Below are 20320 nucleotides of genomic sequence, written 5' to 3'. Positions count from 1 at the left end.
CGCGTTTATGTGTAAATTAGGGTAAGCCTGTTCAGTTAATTCGCCAAGTTAATATATACTTCGAAGTATTCATCGATTATGAAATAATAAGACCCAAAGTTTTTTTTTTAACTTTGTGTATTTTAGTATATTCAAATGTATGTTTTAAACTGTATTATTAAGATATTCCTCTTTATCGGATTATAATTAACAAGCAAACTAAATTGTTTAAATTTAAAAAAGCGTTATCGATGACTCTTATGACTTTATTTAAATTTACCGCCAATGTCTACCTTATCAGAAACTTTAAATGGTCTGCAGTGAATTTATAAAGCACATAGAATGATGATTTTCACAATCTCAAATTTCCTATATTCGATTGGGAGAATTTGAGTTTTAGCATTGTTTTTAAATATATTTTTGAATGAAAATCATATTTACATTATTTACAATTGTGAAAGCAAGATTTGCTAGATTCAAAAAATTAAAGCTAATTCACACATTTTAAATTTGCTGATTACAACTATATTTATTGTTAAACTAATTTATATACATGTAACTAGTCGGTTGTTTCCATCTTGAGCACAAACTTCTCCATTATGGCATTAAGACGCTTACGTTCTTTCAGCTGCTGTTGCATTAGATCTGAGATTTGCGTGCCCATTGCCAAAAGAGCTTCTGTATTCGCTTCGGTACGCCTGGCATTTAATCGTGTTTGTCTGTTCAGCTCTCTCAGCTCCTTGGCTATGTCTAGGAGCACGGTAGTGCCACTGAAGCCAGCTCCACTTCCTGATCCATTAAGATTCTCATGGTCGAGTTTTCGCTTCTTGGCTGAGGAATTTTGCTGATGAAGCTGCTGCTCCACCTTGACACCGAGATCACGCACGCTGATGGACTCTGCAGACGCAGCGTCATCATCATCTTCTTGTTCATCGTCCTCTAGAGTTTAAATAGTTTATTTTCTAGGCAATCGTCGAAAGGGAGCCGATCTTACCATTATCGGATGCGTCCTCATCCTGATCTGGTTTGATGTCTTGGAGGCGCAACTTAGCCTTCGGCTGTGACTCAACAATAATGTCTGCCATCTCATACAGATCTGTAATAGTTGCCACGGCATCCTCCAGAGGGGTGAGCGTATCCTGGTACAGAGAACTTTTCCCCGTACCATTTGGCTCCAGCCTGTTATTAGCTATTTTCTTCCGTATGCAGCTTTTCCAATCCTTCCAAACCTACAAATAATGCATGTCAGTATACAAGTTAAATTTATGTGTGCTACCCAACTAACCCGCTTCCATTCGGCGGCTTCTTTAACTGGCGGTCCCACACTGTTTAGCTCCTTGCTTAATCTTTGCCAAGCGGCTTCACTGGCCAATTTGTCGCCTTTGTAATAGTTTTTGGCTATGATGGGATGTCTTTCCATGAATGCAACGAAGATAGCATCCTGCTGTGCCGTCCTGTGTTTTCCCCTGCAATGTTAAACATAATTTTGTGATTTTGTTTAATAATTTACTCAATTTTATTTACATTTTGCAATATTGATTATTTTCTTGCACTGTCAAATGGTATCTAAATTGTTTGATAGTAAATATATCGATAGATTTTATTTTATAAGCGTGTGGAGCAGGCGTAAGGCAGCCCTGGAAAGTTTGAGCGCGCACTTTGAAAACCCATAAAATGAGTAGATAGATATTTTGTTTCTAAATACTCGATAAGTATTCTTGGAAATACGAAAGATGAACTATATTAAGTTTAATTGGCGGGAAATGTTTTAATGTTAAAAATTACACAAATATACTTAAAGCATACACAAACACATGTATATAATTCATTATTTTTGTTAATGTTTTGCACAACATTCGCTGCTTTGTGCATTATTCACTCCGTCCAAATGTCTGAAATCTTATCAGTAATATTTGTAGTGAGGGAAATACAGATAAGCACTTTGCGGAGATTACAATACCTGTCGTCGCTTTTCCTCGTATGGGTTAGGCACCTGTGCGGCCAAAACCGAGCAATCAGTACGAATAGTTTAACAGGTGGAATAAGGTAAAACCGAAAAGCACTTCTCCGGCTGTGCAAAAAATAATATATATATATATTGTGCATTATATATATATATAATAAGAACAAATATAAGTCAAAACTTGTGAGCCAATATATTGTGCAAAATAATGAAAATACGTCTTTCTCTTAAAGTTAAATAAGTGAAAAAACTTTTACAAATTTACCCACATGAAAAACGCCCCATTTTAAAAAACTGTTTTAAACTAACTGTGCTTAAGCAATTAAATGTTATCTTATCTTATGAAAAATCGCTGTTGGGTGTAGTATAAAAATTATATGTATATACATAAATGTGTGTTCATACCAACTATTATCTGGAACTTGTGCAATAGGTAGTTCCGTTACAAGGCCCATGGTTTTGGTATTCCAGCTGACTCACCCGCTTGGGGCTTTATACGAATAGCTGAGCGAGTTTTTACCATAAAACCAACCAACTAACGGTGCCAATCTATGGCATTACGAATAAATTCTTTCTGCAACTGATAATAAATTGATAACCGATATTGTGTGTGCCTATGTGTGTATATAAACGGCATATCAAGGCGTTTTGACTCATGCCCTTATAGTGTTTTATAATATGAATTTTATATTTCTGTCGATAAAAAGTATATTACTGTGCGTCAGACATGACATCAGCTTCCTTTTATATAGAAGGAATATATAGCAAAATATATATATTCTACTTTTACTGACATTTCCCTGCTTGGATTGATGTAGAATCCACAAAGCTGACAAAGCCTCGTAAATTTCGACCTAAACAGGAAGTGACACATCAATGAAAGATATCATTTACCGATTAGCAATAGTGCCTCGACTGGATTATTTCATATGAGAAACTGTTTTGGATTCAATTCAGGGGCACTCACTCTTTTAAGCTAAACTAACTAATTTATGATATATGTAGATACCAAAGAGCTTTACAGAGAACTTTAAAATTTTCTCTGTCATTTTCAAAGATGTCTTCTTTACTCAGATATCTCCAGTCGGAGTGCGGCATATCACAAGTGACACTAATGAATTTACTTAGTTAAAAAAAGTAATGATCAGATCTGATCAATATTCTTGCACCTGCAACCGAACGGCGCACCAACTCAGACAACTGAAAACCCGAAAAGCCGTTGACTGTGTGTAAATGTTTGCATTGTGATAAGGATAACAAAGTTTACACTTGCGCGTAAATCAAACACGAGTAATTGTTGGCTGGAACTGGGACTGGGGCTGGGGCTGGGGCTGGCGATAAGGCCCAGCCTGTACGCAGTGGATACAATGGGCGAGAACTCTTATCTGTGTGTGGACAGGCATAAGCCATTCGGACGCTGACTCAACGTGGCTTCAAGCATTTATTGTAGTATTTTTTGGGCCACGGCCAGTTCGATAAGTGATATATCGTTTTGTAACTAAACGTGGACAGAATCTCGAACAGAAGCTAGAGAACGATAGTTCGCACTAACCTGCCCGAACGTGTTCTAAATGTTTGATTTATGCTCAAATTTCTACAATTTCAGGCAATACCGCCAGGTGGTGATTTATACTCTCTCTATTCAAAAAGAAGGGGTATACATCTCACTTATTCCAACCTACCTGTTTTAATCGAAATTTTTAATATTAACCTACTTTCAGCTGCCCCTCAACGAACCCATTTCATAAACGAAACTAAGAAGGAGCCACGGCATGCTAGTTGCACAATTTAAGGCAGCCGCTGTCTGCCTCTGCCTGGGGTTCCTCATGGCTATAGGCTCAGTGCAAGCACAGGAGAATGCCCAACTACAGATCCCACCCTCACTGATCGAATGTTATAATACGTCGTATTTCATGAACCGAGACAATCGCCTACCATCCAACATGGACACTTTGATCTCGCTCATTGAAAAGGTCGAACAGAGCTATACGGCAACGGGGTATCAGGTGGATATTCGCACCCTAGCCGTTGCTTTGCTGCATCGTTTCCGCCAGGACGGCATAAGACGAGCACCGGGTGTTACTCCCGTGAGTGGGGTGATACCCTACAGTCCAACGGGCTTCCAGTTTCCCAAACTACGAATTTTGCTATCTAGCCTGCTGCCCGGCAATGCTAACAATTTTCCAAACAGCTCGCTTACCAGCACGGAGCGCTGTTCCCTGCACTTCATGCTCTCCAGTACCTTCGATACGAGGCAGCGAGGCGATGAGAATACCGTGTGCGGACAGCTCTCCCAGTATCGCGCTCAGCGTTTGCCGCGCGCTCTCAAAAAAGATGCCAGCAGCAATTTCCTAGGGGATGCCGAGTGGCTAGATACTAAGCCAAAACGTACGCGTTCTGGTTCCAACTATGTGCAGATGGGCGAGCTCGACTACGAAACGGATTGGGCCTATGCGGGTACCGAGGGTCAAAGCCAGTGTCCTGTGGAAGATGGAGTCGTGCGCACGCCATGGGGCACCGTCTCTGCGGGCAGTCTAATAGCAGGTGTCGCAACTGGACTGCAGCAGCAAAATGTCCCGGTGAATACTCTGCTGCAACTCGCCAGACGTGGTCGCACTCAGTCTCAAACGGGTACCTCCTACGTGGACAATCGCTGGGCAGCTACGCTTGCCGGCGATCTGGCAGAGGTGACGCTCGTCCAAGTGCCAGTTTCCCCTAATAATGTGGCCACTGTGGGCGCTACAGGTGGTTGGAATGATACAGTGCTACCGCACTGGTATTTCCTGTCGCAGCGCAACAATTTGGAAGCAACCGATGCTGAGATTCGTGGCGGTCTAGACGGCCTCATCATAGCCAAGAACATTAACAGTTGGCGCACCCAAGCGTCAAGCTTGAAGCTCTCGCAGTTGCTGCGCATGTACTACTCCTCGACTGGTGTGCTGAGCTCTGGTATTCAGGCCTGCAGTCGCCAGCAGCAGTTCCCCAATGTAGCGCCCACAGCTGAAATGCAGGCACAGACGAGCGCCTTTGCCCAGGTGCTCGATAAGGGAATGCAGCTGCGTGTAACCATTCAGCCGCCAGCGATTGCGGAGTTCGCTCAAACGGCGGCCCTCTCGCTTGTCACCTATGTGCGTAAGTAGCATTTCCTAATAATCTATATTTCGTCGAACCACTTGGGAAAAACTAGACTTTGCCTTAGGACGTCATTTCAGTTTCCTTCCCAACTTCCGAAAATCAATGCTCAGCTCTTTGACACTTATTTTCAAGCTGTTCCTAAAGTATTTAGGAATGCTTGTGCTGTAGATTTAGCAATAATTTAGACACTGTTTAGCTTTTCTCCAGTCTTCCTCAGCTACTCTGATATTCTCCTCCTCTTGCGCCTTACCCGCAACACCAGCACTCTCTTTTACATTTTATATTATCCACGCACAGCTCAATCTTTGAACGATGTCTCCTGCACGGCCAGCAACACTCAGGATCTGTCGGATATTATCACACCCATGACAAATTTGTTCGTATTCCTGGATACTACCTGGCAGTACAGTGCTATTGCGGATTACTTAGCGTAAGCATTGTGGATAGCTCCTTCCTGCACAAGTTCTCATTTGTCTTCTCTTTCCCCAGATACGTTCTGCAGCAGCTGAACATACATCCCTATGCCAGTTCCGTGACCTTGTTATCTGCTTTTGATGGCTCGATCATAGTGAACACCACGAACTATGTGACTGATGTTTACCAACAATGGAATGCCACCGTACAGTCGAATCGTGAGTTTGCAATTCACTTGAGTCCCCAGATCAAACCTAACAGGAATATTTTAATTGCAGTACAACAAGGCTTCAATCTACCGAATGTTCTACGCACGATTCAAAACCTAACCCAGACGCTTCTGAATGGCGAGCAGACCAACTCGAGCGTTGGCGGTCGCTCCCTGGTGGCACTGATAATACCGAATCAAGCGAACGTGAACGACGGCGATTCAAACTACGCGACAACTGAGCTGCAGTACATATACGAGCAGATCCCCGATCTGCGCTTCATCTACTATGGTGGTGGTAATATTCAACGCTTCTCCAACTTTGTGCGAGACCCGACGAAGGATCTGTTCTCTCTGATGACGGGCAGCACCGTGGCCGCATCGGCTGGACCCGTGGCCAGGCGTATAGTAAAGAGTAAGTGTTGGGCTCTTGAGATTGCTTTCAATCGGATGCTAATATTTATGTTATACTGTTTTGCAGTACCTCGTCGCATTATCAACCCGCGATGTGGCTCTATGTGGTATACCACAAGCTGGGGCACTGACCAGATGTACCAATACGTGCGTCCCGGTAAAATTAACTTTTATCGCGTTGCATCCAACTATTTCTTCGGTGCCGGCACCAACCGTGTGGTGACCATTCAGTCCCAGAACGGAGGCGCCTTTACCATCTGTTCGTCGCGCACCTACGAGTGGCCACAGCAGAACTCCAGCACTTCCACCAACAACGGCGTAGATCAGAGCTGTGTGCAGATCAACGGCAACAGCTACTCGTATGATTTGTCGAATGCCTGCGGTGGCTACTACACAATCACACAGTGTCCACCTCTCTATTTGTCTGTCCAGCCGGGCTCTCTGAATACTACGTCCTGTACGCAGGATGCCTGCCAGACGCCAGATGAATGGCGCTACATCGTCGCCTCGGTCAACATGGGCTGCTACAGCGGCGTCTCCGGCCTCGCTGCGAGTCTGTTAACCATTTTGTTGGCGCTGCTGTTGCAGCGCTCTCTGCAGTAGTAGCACGCATAGTTGCCCCCATAAAAGTTCAAATTACTACACAACACATCTGTATGTATGGCCCACCATAACCCTCCCTTATAATCATAATTTTTTTTATTTAAGTTATAAGTTCCAGTGACAAATTCGCAAATAAAGTCCACCCACTAGAACTAAAGAGCCTGTTTTAATTTCCGTTTTAGACGTATCCCAAGTGGTTCTATGCTTATTGACTATCTTATCTGAATTATATTATTTATCATATTCACCTATATTATATTGTTATAGCAATCATGGACAGCTTTCAGTTCGAACAGTCGTCCGATATCTCCAATATGACCACGATAAAGACAAACGTCTTTGTATTTGTGGATACCAATTGGCCGTACTATTGGATAGTCGACTATGTAGCGTAAGTATCACGTTCTATACAACTTATTGATTGACTGATTGATTCCAAACCGTGAGAGCTAATGGCTAGTTATAGTACGGCTAACTGATTGCTCAAAATTTTATTGATGAGATGAACAAAGTATTAGATAAATACATATTTGTGGAAAATGTTTAAGTAATTGATTGCTAACTCAGCGTAAGTTAAGGCTGATATTGAGGATGCTGAAAGTTTCAAAGCGTTTACCAACTAGTCATTTGATCGAGTGATTGATCAATTTATATATACAGCAAGAATTTTAAGCAATGAAATATTAGTTACTCCCTTGATTCTTAAAATAATTTCCCCTCAGTTATGTGTTGCAGAACCTGAACATACATCCATATGCAAGCACAGTAACACTTTTTGCTGCTTCCGATGCTTCAGTTATAGTGAATACAACCGACTATATTGTAGACGTCTACCAGCAATGGAACTTTACGACGCACTACTGGCGTAAGCAATTCTACTTAATCAACCTTTAGCAAACCCAAAGCTCAATCTTACAATTATGAATAGACCCAGCCGGCTTCAATCTACCCCTTATTCTGAACACCGTCAGCAGTCGCGTAGACGAGTTGTTGGCAGCAGAGCGAGCCACTGATTACCTGGGCGGACGTTCTCTGGTGGCACTGCTCGTGCCCAGTCCCACGTCGTTTGTGGATGAGAACGACTACGACTACTGTGTGCGCTATATGAAGCGGCTGCGCTATAGTCTGCCACATGTGGAGTTTATTTATTATGCAGGAGGTGCTTTGGTCAGGTTTCACGACTTTGTGCGGCAGCCCAAGAGAGATTTGCTTCTGCTGAACATGAACAAGCCACCGGAAGAATGTGGAGCGCCAGTCATTCAGCGTATACGACAAGGTAAGTAGTGCATAAGATGCATTCATATTAACTTTTTGTAATTTTCATGTGATTCAGTTCCACGGCGCATCTGGAATCCACGCTGCTCTTCAAACGGAGCCATTACTGAATATGGCCTTAACTCCTTGGAGCAGTACGGACGTCTCAATACCATAAATTTTTACCGGCTGGATGCTCTCTACATTCCCAACAGGCAGAGCATGCGATATCTTAAGATCGCACCCATCAGTCAGATCACTTTTACCGTCTGCTTCTCGCGCAGCATCGAGTTGCCTTTTCGCAATGCAAGCCATCCGCTGCGGCAGGACGAGAGCTGTGAGAGCACGGCCTTGGGCCCGTTTAGCTATGATTTGACGGACGCCTGTGTGGGCTACGACTATGAGCCTTGTCCTCCGCTGTTCTTCTCAGTGCAGGCGCAGGGTTTTGGTCATGTTTCGTGTGATCAAGCCGCGTGCCAAACGCCTGATGAAGCGCAATATGTTATAAGTCTGAATAACCTCGGCTGCAATGGAGCATTGTCAGTGCATTTGACAACAGGATTACTTGTGTTGACAGCTCTCTGTAGTATTTTAGTATTTTAGTGCATGCATCTACAAAAGTACAAATATTTAGGGATAAAATAAAAAATGCTGCTTCCGAGAGCCTAATTGAATAATCACTATAAATTCTTTAAAAATACGGAGCATTCCATTTAAATTTAAAATATTGCGCCAAATGATCCAGGGCTACCATAAGAGGGCTATTAAAATATCTTGTAACCAAGGATATTTTCAGGAAGTACCTCAGAGACACTCGGTATATATGTTTAAGGATATTTACGCCAAAGAATTGAGGACTGCAGCATAGCAGAAAACGAGGATTGGCATTAGCCGATGCTGTTTGAAGTGCCCACGCTAAACGCTCGGAAATTTTTGTTATATTTTTGGTTTTGCAAGGTTGCACAAAATTAAACTTGTGATTATCGATTATTTATCAATATTATAAACTATATAAAGTCACAATTTACAATGAATGAATTAATCTCGTACAGATTTTAAAATGTTGCACTAAACTTGTCAGGGCTATCAATATAATCAATAAAACAACATTAGGTGTCCATGCTAACAATTCAATAAAACTACATTGAAAATACCCGATAAGAAATTTACTTTACTTTTTAAACGCAAGGGGGCTGTCTGTTTCGGTTTTATAAATATTCGTTACTCAAGGTAATTATGGACACAAACGCTCCTAGCGTTTCCGTTAAGAAATTATCTTCGTTTTCTATCCGCGAAATGTACCTATGTCACACGAAAGGTGCAACATTGGACGCTCCCTGGCGCTTATTTAAAATCAAACGCTAAAGCGCCATCTAGCGCTTTAACTTGGGTTTAGCTGAGTATGCAACCTCAAATGTAGCGCCACCTAGGGGAATAGCATATGTGAAGTTATCTGTACAACTTCAAGAACAGCGCCATCTAGGGAAATGTTTTTTGTAGTTTCATCTGCAATCTCAATTACTGCGCCACCTAGGGTTATACCAATTCCATAGATATGTGACACCATTTATTTTCATTACACGGATATACATATAACAGCAAGTGACGCAACCCAGCTCTGCTGATGGACATCAACAGGTGGTGTGGTATGCATTATAATTGGAAATGTTCGTAGACAAAGCGCCACCTATGAGTGCTCTGCAAATTAGTTAAATTTCTGAATGTCTAACATTTTCATGAAGAATGTTACAGAACATTCTGCTACTGTTACGACTACATCAGATTGCTCAAACAATATAAATGATTAATAATTGGTTTAATTTATATATATAATATAAAAACAGTTAAATAATCAAATTGTCAATTTGTCGCTTTTGCGTTAATTAGTGCAGAAAGGGGAGTGGGAGAGTCAAAATGTTTTATCATTCGACTTACTCAACACTTCATCAGGTATTAGCGGTGGGGGAGTCGGGGCAGACACGAGCCAAGCCGCGAATCACCGGCTGCAACCGCATATTTGCTCAGCGTCGTGTCAACAGGAGTGTTCGCTCGTCTGTCTGCGCTGATTTCGCAATCCCATTTTCATTTTAATTTTTTTGTTTCACACTTTTATGCATGAATTAATGTTTAATGCACAAGGTGCCGGCACAATAAAAGCGGGCAGAGCATAGCAAAGAGATAAGGATAGATTGTCTCTAAAAACAATGTCTGAAACTCACTTTAATTTGGCAAATGTCAAAATATGCCAAAGCACCAACAAGACAGAAAAAAGTCACACAGAACTCCCAGCCGAGTCGTCCTCTAGCAATAGCTCGTCGCTTCTCCTCCCCGCCACCTCTAACGGCTCCTTCCATGTTGCTTGTAACATTTTTTAATAATCTAAAAATCTTCTGAATACTAACCTAACACCCTAAACACACGAGAGCTGCTGCCCAAATATATAAAAATATTGCTTTACGGCAGCAAACAAAAGTTCATCAATTTTCTTTTTTCACATTTCACAATTCACATTCGAATCGGCTGACAACCCCCGAGAAGTAGGCAGCGATTTCCTGTTGCTCTTTGTGCTCGCTCGAGAATCGAGAAAGAGTATATACGCTTCTCACGCGAAACTTGGAATATATATAAACTAAATAGAATATTTTTTTGAGTCTCTCTTGGCCAGCAGCTCTGCAGAGCAAGGCAGCGAGTATTGCGAAGTCAGTTACGTTCGACTAGAAGATACTCCTGCGACAATCCAAATTTAAGCTAAGAAGCGTTTTGACGATATGTAACTTGCCATCAGATACGAACGGCATTAAGTGATTTTATTTAATTGGACAACTGTGGAGCCCCAATTTGGCTCTATGGTGTGCAGATTTGGGGAATATGCGCACAATCCAACTATAGACGCATACAGGTCCTGCAAAATCGAGTATTGCGACAAATCACAAACTGCCCATGGTACGTGCGCGGCTCTACCTTACATCGAGATCTGAAACTCTTTACAGTGGAGGAACAGATTGGGAGACACTCTAGCCGATGTAGTGACAGACTGGCTAGACACCGGAGCAGACTAGCGAGAAGATTTCTCCCTGCGAGGCCACTAAGGCGATCAAAACGCTTGGGTTTTGCCAAAAAAATTAGATAAGTTTAGTTTAGTGATATTTGTAAGTATATATTTGTAAGTCCTCCTGAGTACATCAGAAGGTTAGGCTCTATATAATATGATCTAGCCGCGTTGTTAATGTACTATACTTGCATTGTACAGATTCAGCGCTTAAAATAAATATAACAAAAAAAATTTAATTGGACTAAACGTCATAATGAAAGAGCTGAGTGAATATAGTTTATATAACTATATTTATAAGATGCCGATTAGTAAAGTATCTTCTGGGTTAGCTTTGAGACTTTAGCTCTAAACTATTTGTGAAGCCCATTCGTCAAGAAGAAACGGATTGTCCTTAACAGAAGTGATAGAAATATAGTCATCCATATTTTACTTTCTTTCATTTCCGTTGCCTTGCGTCTATTGTCCAATAAAAGTGCATAGGGCCTTAGGCCCAGTGGTAAATTTGATCCCTGGGTGGCTTGATGAAAGTGAGTGAGCCAAAGTGGTGCACCCATTTGTAAAAGGCTGCAAACTCGAACAAAATGAATGTGGTGGTCATGGCGACTATATAGAAGAAGAGCGACAGGCGGAGCTCATGCGAGCTCATCGACACGTGAAACAGGACACCAAAAAAGAGGACCAGAAAGAATATATAACAATTCTGCAATTTGGCGGTGAACACGAACTGAAAGAGAGGGAGGAGAAATCAAAGCGGAAAAGGTGGAGAGTGAATAGAGCGACAGAGAAGAGAGGTGAGCAAAGAGGGATCAGAATCAACTCACATAGCTATCGGACGTATAGCAGTGGTGAAGGACGAGCAAGGGTAGAGTCATGTATATGTTGTGGGTGACCACGCCCAAGACTGCACCGAAAGCTGCGTCCTGTAGATTACGTTCGGTCAGGTTGTGGAGCAGCACGATGAGCCATAAAACCTCGCCAGAGCCGAAGAACAGGATGCACACCGTCTCGCCCAAATACTCGAAGCGCATGGTCATGTACTGCCAGGTGAGGTTGTTGATCTCATCAGAGAGCTGAAACAAGATGTTGTTGCTGCTGATCGTGCCAAGGGCGGAGTAGACGCAGATCAGGAAATGGCCCGGTTGTCGTCGCGGGTGGAATGCAACCAGCACGACCACCGCAATGAACCAGGTGATGCCCCACAGCACAAGGAACGCCGTTGTATCGGTCCCCATTTTGATCAGAAGAAAAGGAGCGACCAAAAAGCCAAATATATTGATAATCTTGCACCAGCCATACATGGGGCGTTCCCTGCTCATTACGGGTATTACGTTGGCCAGCAGGAAGTAGCCGGGAACCTGGTCAAATAGCGAGTTTATCATTATAGTGTTCATGTGAGAGGGCATCCCCTCTCCTTAAAGTGACTTACAAATAGGATAGTCAAGACTTTATACCGCTCCCTCATGTTTGCATAGCCGTTCACAGAACTCCACCAGATCCGAAATGCGCTGAGCTCCTCGTATATGGGTGTTTGTTTCTCCATGTCCATATCGCTGGACACCTGTGCTACTTCTGTATCCACACTCGCTGCCTCAGTAGTTGATAGACTCGCCCGCCGGTTTTGGTTGTGGTAGGAGAGGAGCAGGGCCAAGCTGAGAATGAGCAGAAACAGAGACAGAAACGTATTGGCATTGAAGGTCAACGCAGCGGCGTCGCTATAGAGGAGATCGGGTGCGCCAAACGCTCTGTACTTCAGGTCCACCACAAAGGTCATGTAGATGTACCCAATTATGATGATGGTCATATTGGTCCACCACAGCATGCCATTCACGTGGTAGCCGCGGTTGCAGAGCATCATGATCCCTGCGACAAAGAAGCGAAGGTTGTCGCCCATCATTTTGCTAAACGTCAATGTGGCCTCTGCATTTTTGTGGTACGAGCAGTTCATCACAAAGACTATGTAGTCAGGCAGCAATAGATAGAGCCCGATGAACACATAGCCATATGTGTACTCGGATATGGGCAGCAGTTCCAGCAGGGTCACATAGTTGGGCACGCAGCTAGTCGCGAGACTTGAATATAAATATATTCACAAATCGATGTGCATACTCACAAATACTTTGTTATCATGTACACGGAATAAAAAAGGGCCAGGTAAACAATGCCCAACAGAAAGATAACGCTAGTGTCCCAGGTCAAGTGGAAGGTGCAGAAGTAGAGCTCCAGTAGGTTTACAGTCTCCACGTAATAGGAGCAGCTCGCTTTTCTTCTGACGAACTCGCACATCTCGCGACTGCTGGCCGTCATTGCATCGTGACGGTAGCAATGGCTCTGAGTACGATTAGGAAAGCAATGAACATTTACGTATATTGCCATTAATGTAGCTCGACATGCTCATCTCAGTATCTGGAATAGCTCACGTCATTCCAAGTGTGCACGAAGTTTATGGTACGTCGCACCCGGTTCAGCGTCTCATTTGCACTTGAATTCTCTGCATGCCCATTGAGCTCCAAGTCAAACATTGTTCAATACAATTTGGCGTGCTTAGTGAATATTTCCTATGTGGTTCGTGTATGTTGTATGTGTGACTGATTGTTACCATTTTTGGCAGGGGATTTGCCTGAAAATTGGAAAATTCAAATATGGCTCACAGCACTCTGCGATTATTATTACTAAATATATATATTTGTTATTGTAATTATAATAAAAACAATATGAGGGAAATCAGAGAATTCCCTTATAAGCATTTCTATTTATTCGCATTCGTTTTAAGCAAACCGTAGTGAAATAATCTTAGCTGAGTTTCATTTAGTTGCTGTAATAAAGTATCTAACTGGATTCCTTCTTTTCATGTTCGATTTCCTCGCACATTATTATTATTATTATTTTAGTTGTAATATTCCTAATATTCAGCAACTGGCAACGTGCAGCATTCGTCATCCAACTTTTCCATCTCTAATGCTCTCTTTTACTTATATCGTATATCGTTCTATGCCTCCTGCTATTCAATCAACATTATTTCCTTCAGCTCTATTCTGCTATTTATTGGAATTTCCATAATTTGGATTCAATTCTCAGACTTTTTCATGCAACTGCATGCTTGTGGTCTTCTTTAAAGCTCACATTTTGCACTTGCCTACTCCGCTCTGGCGTTTTTCGTTCCTCCATTTTTCTGGCTGCCCAAACAGCAGCCGCAAACAACAAATTCACAGTTTACGTGCCCTTAATTAGCAACGAGCATGAAAAAGGATTCAAAACGCAGCGAGTAAAAATAAGTGAAATCTAAAACTTACTAAATAAAATGTGCGCTGGAATAAAAAAACGCAAAACTAAAAAATAAATATAAATATATTCAAGTAACAAAGCTAAAGCAGAATACAAAATGAAAAGCTTTTTTTATTTGAATTCCATTTTTTCATTACTATTATGGAATTGAGTTTACTGCAGAGATTTTCGTGCGTCTCTCAAGTATTAGATCACTTTTTCTACACTTTTTCTACCCCCTGCAAACAGGGCAGAAGGGGCATATTGCTCTTGTGCAGTTGGGTAGAGGAAGTTGAATCGAAATGAACCCACTATGAGTTGCATGATAATTAAGAGGTGTGCCAACGGCTCTCTACAGGGTATCTGCCAGTCATTCAGCAACGCATTTTTCCGTTATTTACTATTATTTTGTTATTTTGTTGCTGCTTTTTCGACAGCTCCTGTAACGTTTGCGTTTCGCTGATTTCTCTACGAGCTCTGCCCAAATGATGCTTCAACTTTGTTGCCAGCTCGCTGGCTTTTCCGACTTTGAGGGCTGATCACAGCAGTGGCGAGGGGCCGGGCGAGAGAGCCCTTCCCGCTCTTCTATATTCATCAGCAGCCATTCTTAAACCGGTTGTCCGGTTGTCCATTGTCCACTTATGCCAGTGCTGAAAACATGTGTAAACAATCGACTTACGGCGGCTGACCACCAACCGCGGTGTCGGGCAATCAAATGACCACTTGAATGCCTTCATCCTCCGCCCTTCGTCCTGCATCCTGTGTGTGATTATTTAAAGCCCATTCGGCCTGCTCGATCAATTTGTAAATGAGCCATTAAAACTGACCTTAGGTCATTTGTGACTCTACTTCTACAGCCAGCCAACCGGTTTGCTTAACCCTAGAGGGAACATATACATACATATGTACATGACTGTGTCCTGGCTCGCTCCTCTGGTGCTGCAGTGCCACCACCAAGCAGGACACGCGCCTGCAGTCAGCCACTGGCGCTTGTCCCTTGCCCCTGGACCGGGGTCAGCGTATTTGTTGCCAATTGGTTGCATGACATTTTCATTTACTTCGTGTTTCCATTTGTCCACGACTGTGGCCTGCCCTCTCCATTGCCCTCGCAGGAGGGGCAAATGCAGCGCTTGGCGTGTGCAGCACCCGAGGGAATATGAGTTGTGTTTGGCCGTGTTCAGGGTGCTGAATGAATGCATTTGCAGGAGAGAACAACAGCAAGAGGCGATTGTGGATGAAAGTCCCATTTAAGATCTTCAATAGATATAGAAATAATAAGAATAAACTTATGGCAGGGAATTCAAGGAGAGCATTATGAGGTAAGAAATTAAGACGTTAGATTTTTAATTTCATTAAAATAATTATTGTAAATATACATATAATATGAATAACTGTAGCTAATTCTATTGATTACAGAACGTACTATTTATTTTGTTTATTTCTTTAATTCTATATAATTATCTGAAGCAAAAGTTTTAATTAACTAATTTGTATAATAATTTAATATTTAAATTTAATTTAATATTTTAAGCATTTGAATTGAGATGGTAGATTAGTTTCCTCAGTACGTCTTGGTAAGTCGTCCCTTCACTGGGCTAATTATGAAGAAACACACTACACTCCACTACAAGTATTAAAATGTCTGAGATATCTCCCGTTATACTGCTTAAGGCTTCACAGCGCAGTTTCTCACAGCTGTCACACATGAGCCCTTTCCATGCAAAGGCAGTGTTGGGCTTCTCTTAATCGTCGGTTGAAAAGTCTTGCGGCTAAATTACAAGCACTTACTTAAGCAGCCAACTTTTCTGCATGCAGGACGGGCGGACAGGGGCATGTGGAGAAGCTGGGGCTGCGTGTTCGCATTGTGTCTGCAAGATGTGTTTTGTGGCAGACGCGTTAACAACATTGCTTTTCATATCTGCCACGCGTAGCGGCCTCCGCTCACGCTGCGCGTCTGGAGTTTACACAATTTCTTTTTTATTTTGTTGGCCCAACAGATTTGAGATTTTTCAGATAGGAGCGCCCCACCTGCCTCGCTGCGCTGGCGGCTCGTAAAGGCGCCACGCCAAAAGGTATGCGATGGCTTTTTAATCGAGCGCAACATTTATTGCCACATTACGTATACGTACACGTAACACAAGGCTTGGCTGAATGGAAAAGTTTTACGTGCAGCGAGTCGCGTCGAGCCGTATGTTTACATTACTTATCTCCTTTCGCTCTCTCTTTCTATGTCTCTCTTCGTCTCTCTCCTTCTTGGGATAGCTGCAAAATTGCTCAGAGTTATTTTTCTTGTGATTAACTTATATCCGCGTGCAAATTTTGGAGTTGAGCTGCTTTTCTGCGCTGCTGGAAAGTAGACTTATCGATGCTTGAATAGAGATTATATAGTTAGTGAAGGGAATTAATATTTTCCATATTTCCCACAGCTGTTAGCTAATAATAATGGTTGCCTATTGTAGGTTGTCTGTTTGCAGAATGTCAAAATCGTAATTGTAGATCTTGAAGAATATTTCATATATTTTTAAATCTAACAGCTTGTTCGTCTTTAGTTCGGTGCTTTCTTTTGTCAGATGTGAGTGGGTATCATGTTACCCGGCTGCCCACTTGACTGTCAGCCTTTGAACAAACAAACTTAATCAAATCTGAGCTGAGCGGCAACCGCAGCCCAACTCAGCTCGCAGTCGACTCCAGCTCAATCTTCGTCTGACTGTCTGACAAATGTCGCCTGGAGATATAAGATTGGAGTTCGTGCTTGCATCTTCGTAGCCAAAATCTAACATCTTGCTGCACATGCTCCACTAGGCAAGCGGGTGACCACAGACCTTGCTCCATCTCACTCTCATCTCACTCGCTCCGTCTCTCTCTCTCCCTCTCAATCTGTGGCAAGTTATGCGTGGCATGCAGTCAAAAATAGTGTCTAAGAAAATATTATTGCTGACTGTGCGTCGACTGGATGAAATGCTCAAATAATTTGCTGTGCTGGGCAAGCACTGTGGACTGAGCCGCATATCAGTGGCCTGACAGCGCCTGCCAGGACATATCCAGGACATGGCAGGATATGTGGGGCCATGACCGCAAATCAAACTCGTTGCAAAAGTTTTTGGGACTTGGGAGTCCCATGCGTTGGCAACATGTGATAAGTTTATTGTCTTGCCACATGACGCTCGCCCACTCACATCCACTCCAAGGACTCGGAGGCACAAAAAGGACACGCTACGAAAGTATCGCATTTCATAACAGAAATATGCTTTCTTGGTCTATAAATTAAGTTGTCTCGCCCACAAATATTAATTGCCTAATTAGCATATGCGTCTGACATGGACACAAGACACGGACACAGGACAGAGGACAGAGGACACAGGCAACAGGAAACAGGACGTGGGGCAGCACGCAGCACCCTTTTATCCCCAATAATAAGAAGCACACATAAGAACCAGCTCACAATGGCCTCGGCTGAAGTTTTTCTTCAAGGCACAGCTTGCCGAATATCCTTTGGGCTCACATGTTGTCAAAGGACACGTGACTTTGTTTGGCTTGTGAGTACACCTAGAAATGCAGAAATACACAAAAATGAACGAATCATTCATACTCGCAGCTGAAAAACTGTTGAGTTTTAGAGCTCGGGTTTGTTCAGGAGAGTGATAAAGCTGATATAACTAAATTTCATGCAATACACGAGCATAGATGGAAATTTAATTTGAATATTAGATTAGATTATATACCATATAATGTATTCTACATACTATTCTCATGAATGATTTCTGTACTCTCGACCCGTCCATGAATTTACCTTTTAAGTCATCTTTTCTTCCTTCAGCGCTTGGCTTGACAAGCTCGTCAGCTCGTCTGCATATCCTTTGCGTCCTGTTTATCCCTGCGTCCTGTGTGCCCTGCGCTTTGTTCTAATTAAAAAATACACATGCAGTTGTAAGAGGAATTCGCTGTCGTAATTGAGGGTTGATAGAAGTATGTATATATATGTATTTCCAAACCGTAATTGTTGTTGTTCTTGCCTTTGTTCTTGATGTGGACTTTTTATTTACTTTTATTTGGGTTCCCTTTTCGATGCTGAAAATGTAGGTTATCGATTTTCGCTTATGTTTTCTCTTAAATTTATGTTTAATAAGCGAAATATTCGAGGCCTGTGCTTTAAGGTCGTTGCTCCAACTCACCTTAAATCAATTATTCTCAGTCCCTAGACTCCACTTATATCATAATAATCAGCTCGTAATGAGCCTTATTATATGTATTTTTATTTTTATTTGAATTTTTTTTTTTTTTTTTGGTGTGTGGCGAAAACTTTGCCGACTTTTTCTGCTCAGCCGAAAAACTTTTTGTAAATGTTACACAAATATTTTTCCGCTGCGTATGAGGCGCTCGCTTGGCTGGCAGCTGCGCCGCTTATAATATGGGATGTATTTAAGCATTTTATGGCTGCAAGTGCACTTGTAACAATTTCATTAACTGCAAGCGAAGCACAAGAGGTTCGCTCTGTTCGCCCGCTCACCTTCTCCCCTCAGATGTGAAGTGCGCATTTTAATTGCAGAAAAGTCCATTGGAACGGAGGCTGAGCAGGGCCGGAGGAAACCGCAAGATAACAATCCATTAACTTTTTGCCACTCAACTTGAGCAAAAACTACCAAGACGAGCTCCCACTCGAGCCGCAACCCGCTCCACCTTCCAGTTGAGGCACCCCCAGGCACTAGCGTTGCATATTAAAAAGGGGAACCGCTTTTTTCTTCTGCCCAGAAGCGGCTGCTGTGGCTCTTCATCAAGCGTCAACAACAGCAGGAGCAGCACCAACAACAACAAACCGTGCAAATTATGAAGGATAAGCAAGGATACAAGCAAGAATACACACATACACCCACATACAATTCACATTCATATTCACATTTTGCTTGTTTTTTAACACTCAGGGCAAAGCAAGTTTTTCCACTTTTTGAGTTTTTAAATGGATTTTTTGTTGCTTTATTTGTTTTTCTTTAGTGGAAAGAGCAGCCGAAGATCTGTTTGCCCAACAGTTTTGAGTGGCATTTAAAGCTGTGTAGTGAAACGAACCCAAGTAGAGTTAAAGCAAATCTAATATTGATCATTATGGAAAAAATAAAATAATAATAAGTAAACAATATATATTAATATGGAAAATCCAGACAAGAATCTTTTACGTTTTTCCCAGAATTCGAATTCAAAACTTCAATATATTGAATATAATGAATACAATATATGCTTATCTGGTCTTCTAAGAAATGTACAACATTTTTACTTGTAAATTGTATGAATATTGGATTCATTTCTTAGGCCTGTAAAATAATTTGTAATCAAGAAATTACGTTAATTTTACTTAAAGGGAATCGAAATTTCCCGTCATATCTTTTATCTCTTCGAAATACACGCATCTAATTTGGGTTGAACTTTGACCCCATAACAGAAATATTCGTGTACTACTCGGCTACTTGGCTCAGCATCTGAGATGCTGCTGGAAAGCAACCCAAATCATCAGCTATCAACCCTTTTAACCCTTTTCTACGTTACATATTCGACAAGAGGAACAGCTGTTCGATGTGTGTTTGCGCCTAGGATAATGTTCTATGTCGAATTGAAAGGATCAGTGAGCATGAAAATTTGAATATATTTGAGGCAGGCGATCGTCTAACAGGATAACAGTGCTGCAGGCATATGCAAACGCTGTGATCTTTCAGCCGGATGCTGTGTGCGTGCCTTGAAATAGAAATCGAAATTCAATTTGAATTCGTATGTAAATTTGTAAAGAAAGTAAAACAGCTTGGAAAAAGGTTACGTGAGGTTCGATAAAACGATAAGGCTGTAATAAGACACGCACACATATGTCCTTGGCCGCAGGAGATTAACAGTTGTGCGTGTGAGGGTCCAAGAAACCCTTTTGGCCACACTTTGCATTGGGGCGTGATTAATGAAGTGTTGACCAAATCAAAATGAATGCCAAACTTGGCCTGGCCGATAAGAAAACTGACCAAAGTCAAGAGCCCCATCCCATGCAGCATGTGTAGAAAGGCAA

The 20320-nt window shown here is 42.1% G+C and overlaps 3 protein-coding genes across 3 annotated transcripts; 1 reads left to right on the top strand and 2 right to left on the bottom strand.

The window, feature by feature from the left end:
• Positions 1–373: 373 nt before the first annotated feature.
• LOC6580844 lies at positions 374–1608 on the bottom strand. Its single transcript, XM_002006607.4, has 4 exons — positions 1504–1608; positions 1265–1445; positions 974–1208; positions 374–918 (listed from the first exon to the last, which is right to left on the bottom strand). Coding segments are annotated over exons 1-4 (798 nt in total). The 5' UTR covers positions 1506–1608; the 3' UTR covers positions 374–538.
• A 345-nt stretch (positions 1609–1953) lies between these two features.
• LOC6580843 lies at positions 1954–6873 on the top strand. The gene is made up of 6 exons (XM_002006606.4): positions 1954–2025; positions 3664–5074; positions 5375–5507; positions 5567–5709; positions 5770–6114; positions 6181–6873. The coding sequence occupies exons 2-6, from the start codon at positions 3715–3717 to the stop codon at positions 6714–6716; spliced, it is 2517 nt and encodes an 838-aa protein (XP_002006642.2). The 5' UTR covers positions 1954–2025; positions 3664–3714; the 3' UTR covers positions 6717–6873.
• A 4233-nt stretch (positions 6874–11106) lies between these two features.
• Positions 11107–13651, bottom strand: LOC6580841. The gene is made up of 5 exons (XM_002006604.4): positions 13440–13651; positions 13133–13350; positions 12449–13079; positions 11844–12377; positions 11107–11746 (listed from the first exon to the last, which is right to left on the bottom strand). The coding sequence occupies exons 1-5, from the start codon at positions 13539–13541 to the stop codon at positions 11507–11509; spliced, it is 1725 nt and encodes a 574-aa protein (XP_002006640.3). The 5' UTR covers positions 13542–13651; the 3' UTR covers positions 11107–11506.
• Between the last annotated feature and the right edge of the window lie 6669 nt (positions 13652–20320).

Source organism: Drosophila mojavensis, unplaced genomic scaffold (assembly GCF_018153725.1).
Source record: "Drosophila mojavensis isolate 15081-1352.22 unplaced genomic scaffold, ASM1815372v1 contig_81, whole genome shotgun sequence".
NCBI lineage: Eukaryota > Metazoa > Arthropoda > Insecta > Diptera > Drosophilidae > Drosophila > Drosophila mojavensis.
This window is presented reverse-complemented; position numbering and strand designations above follow the sequence as displayed.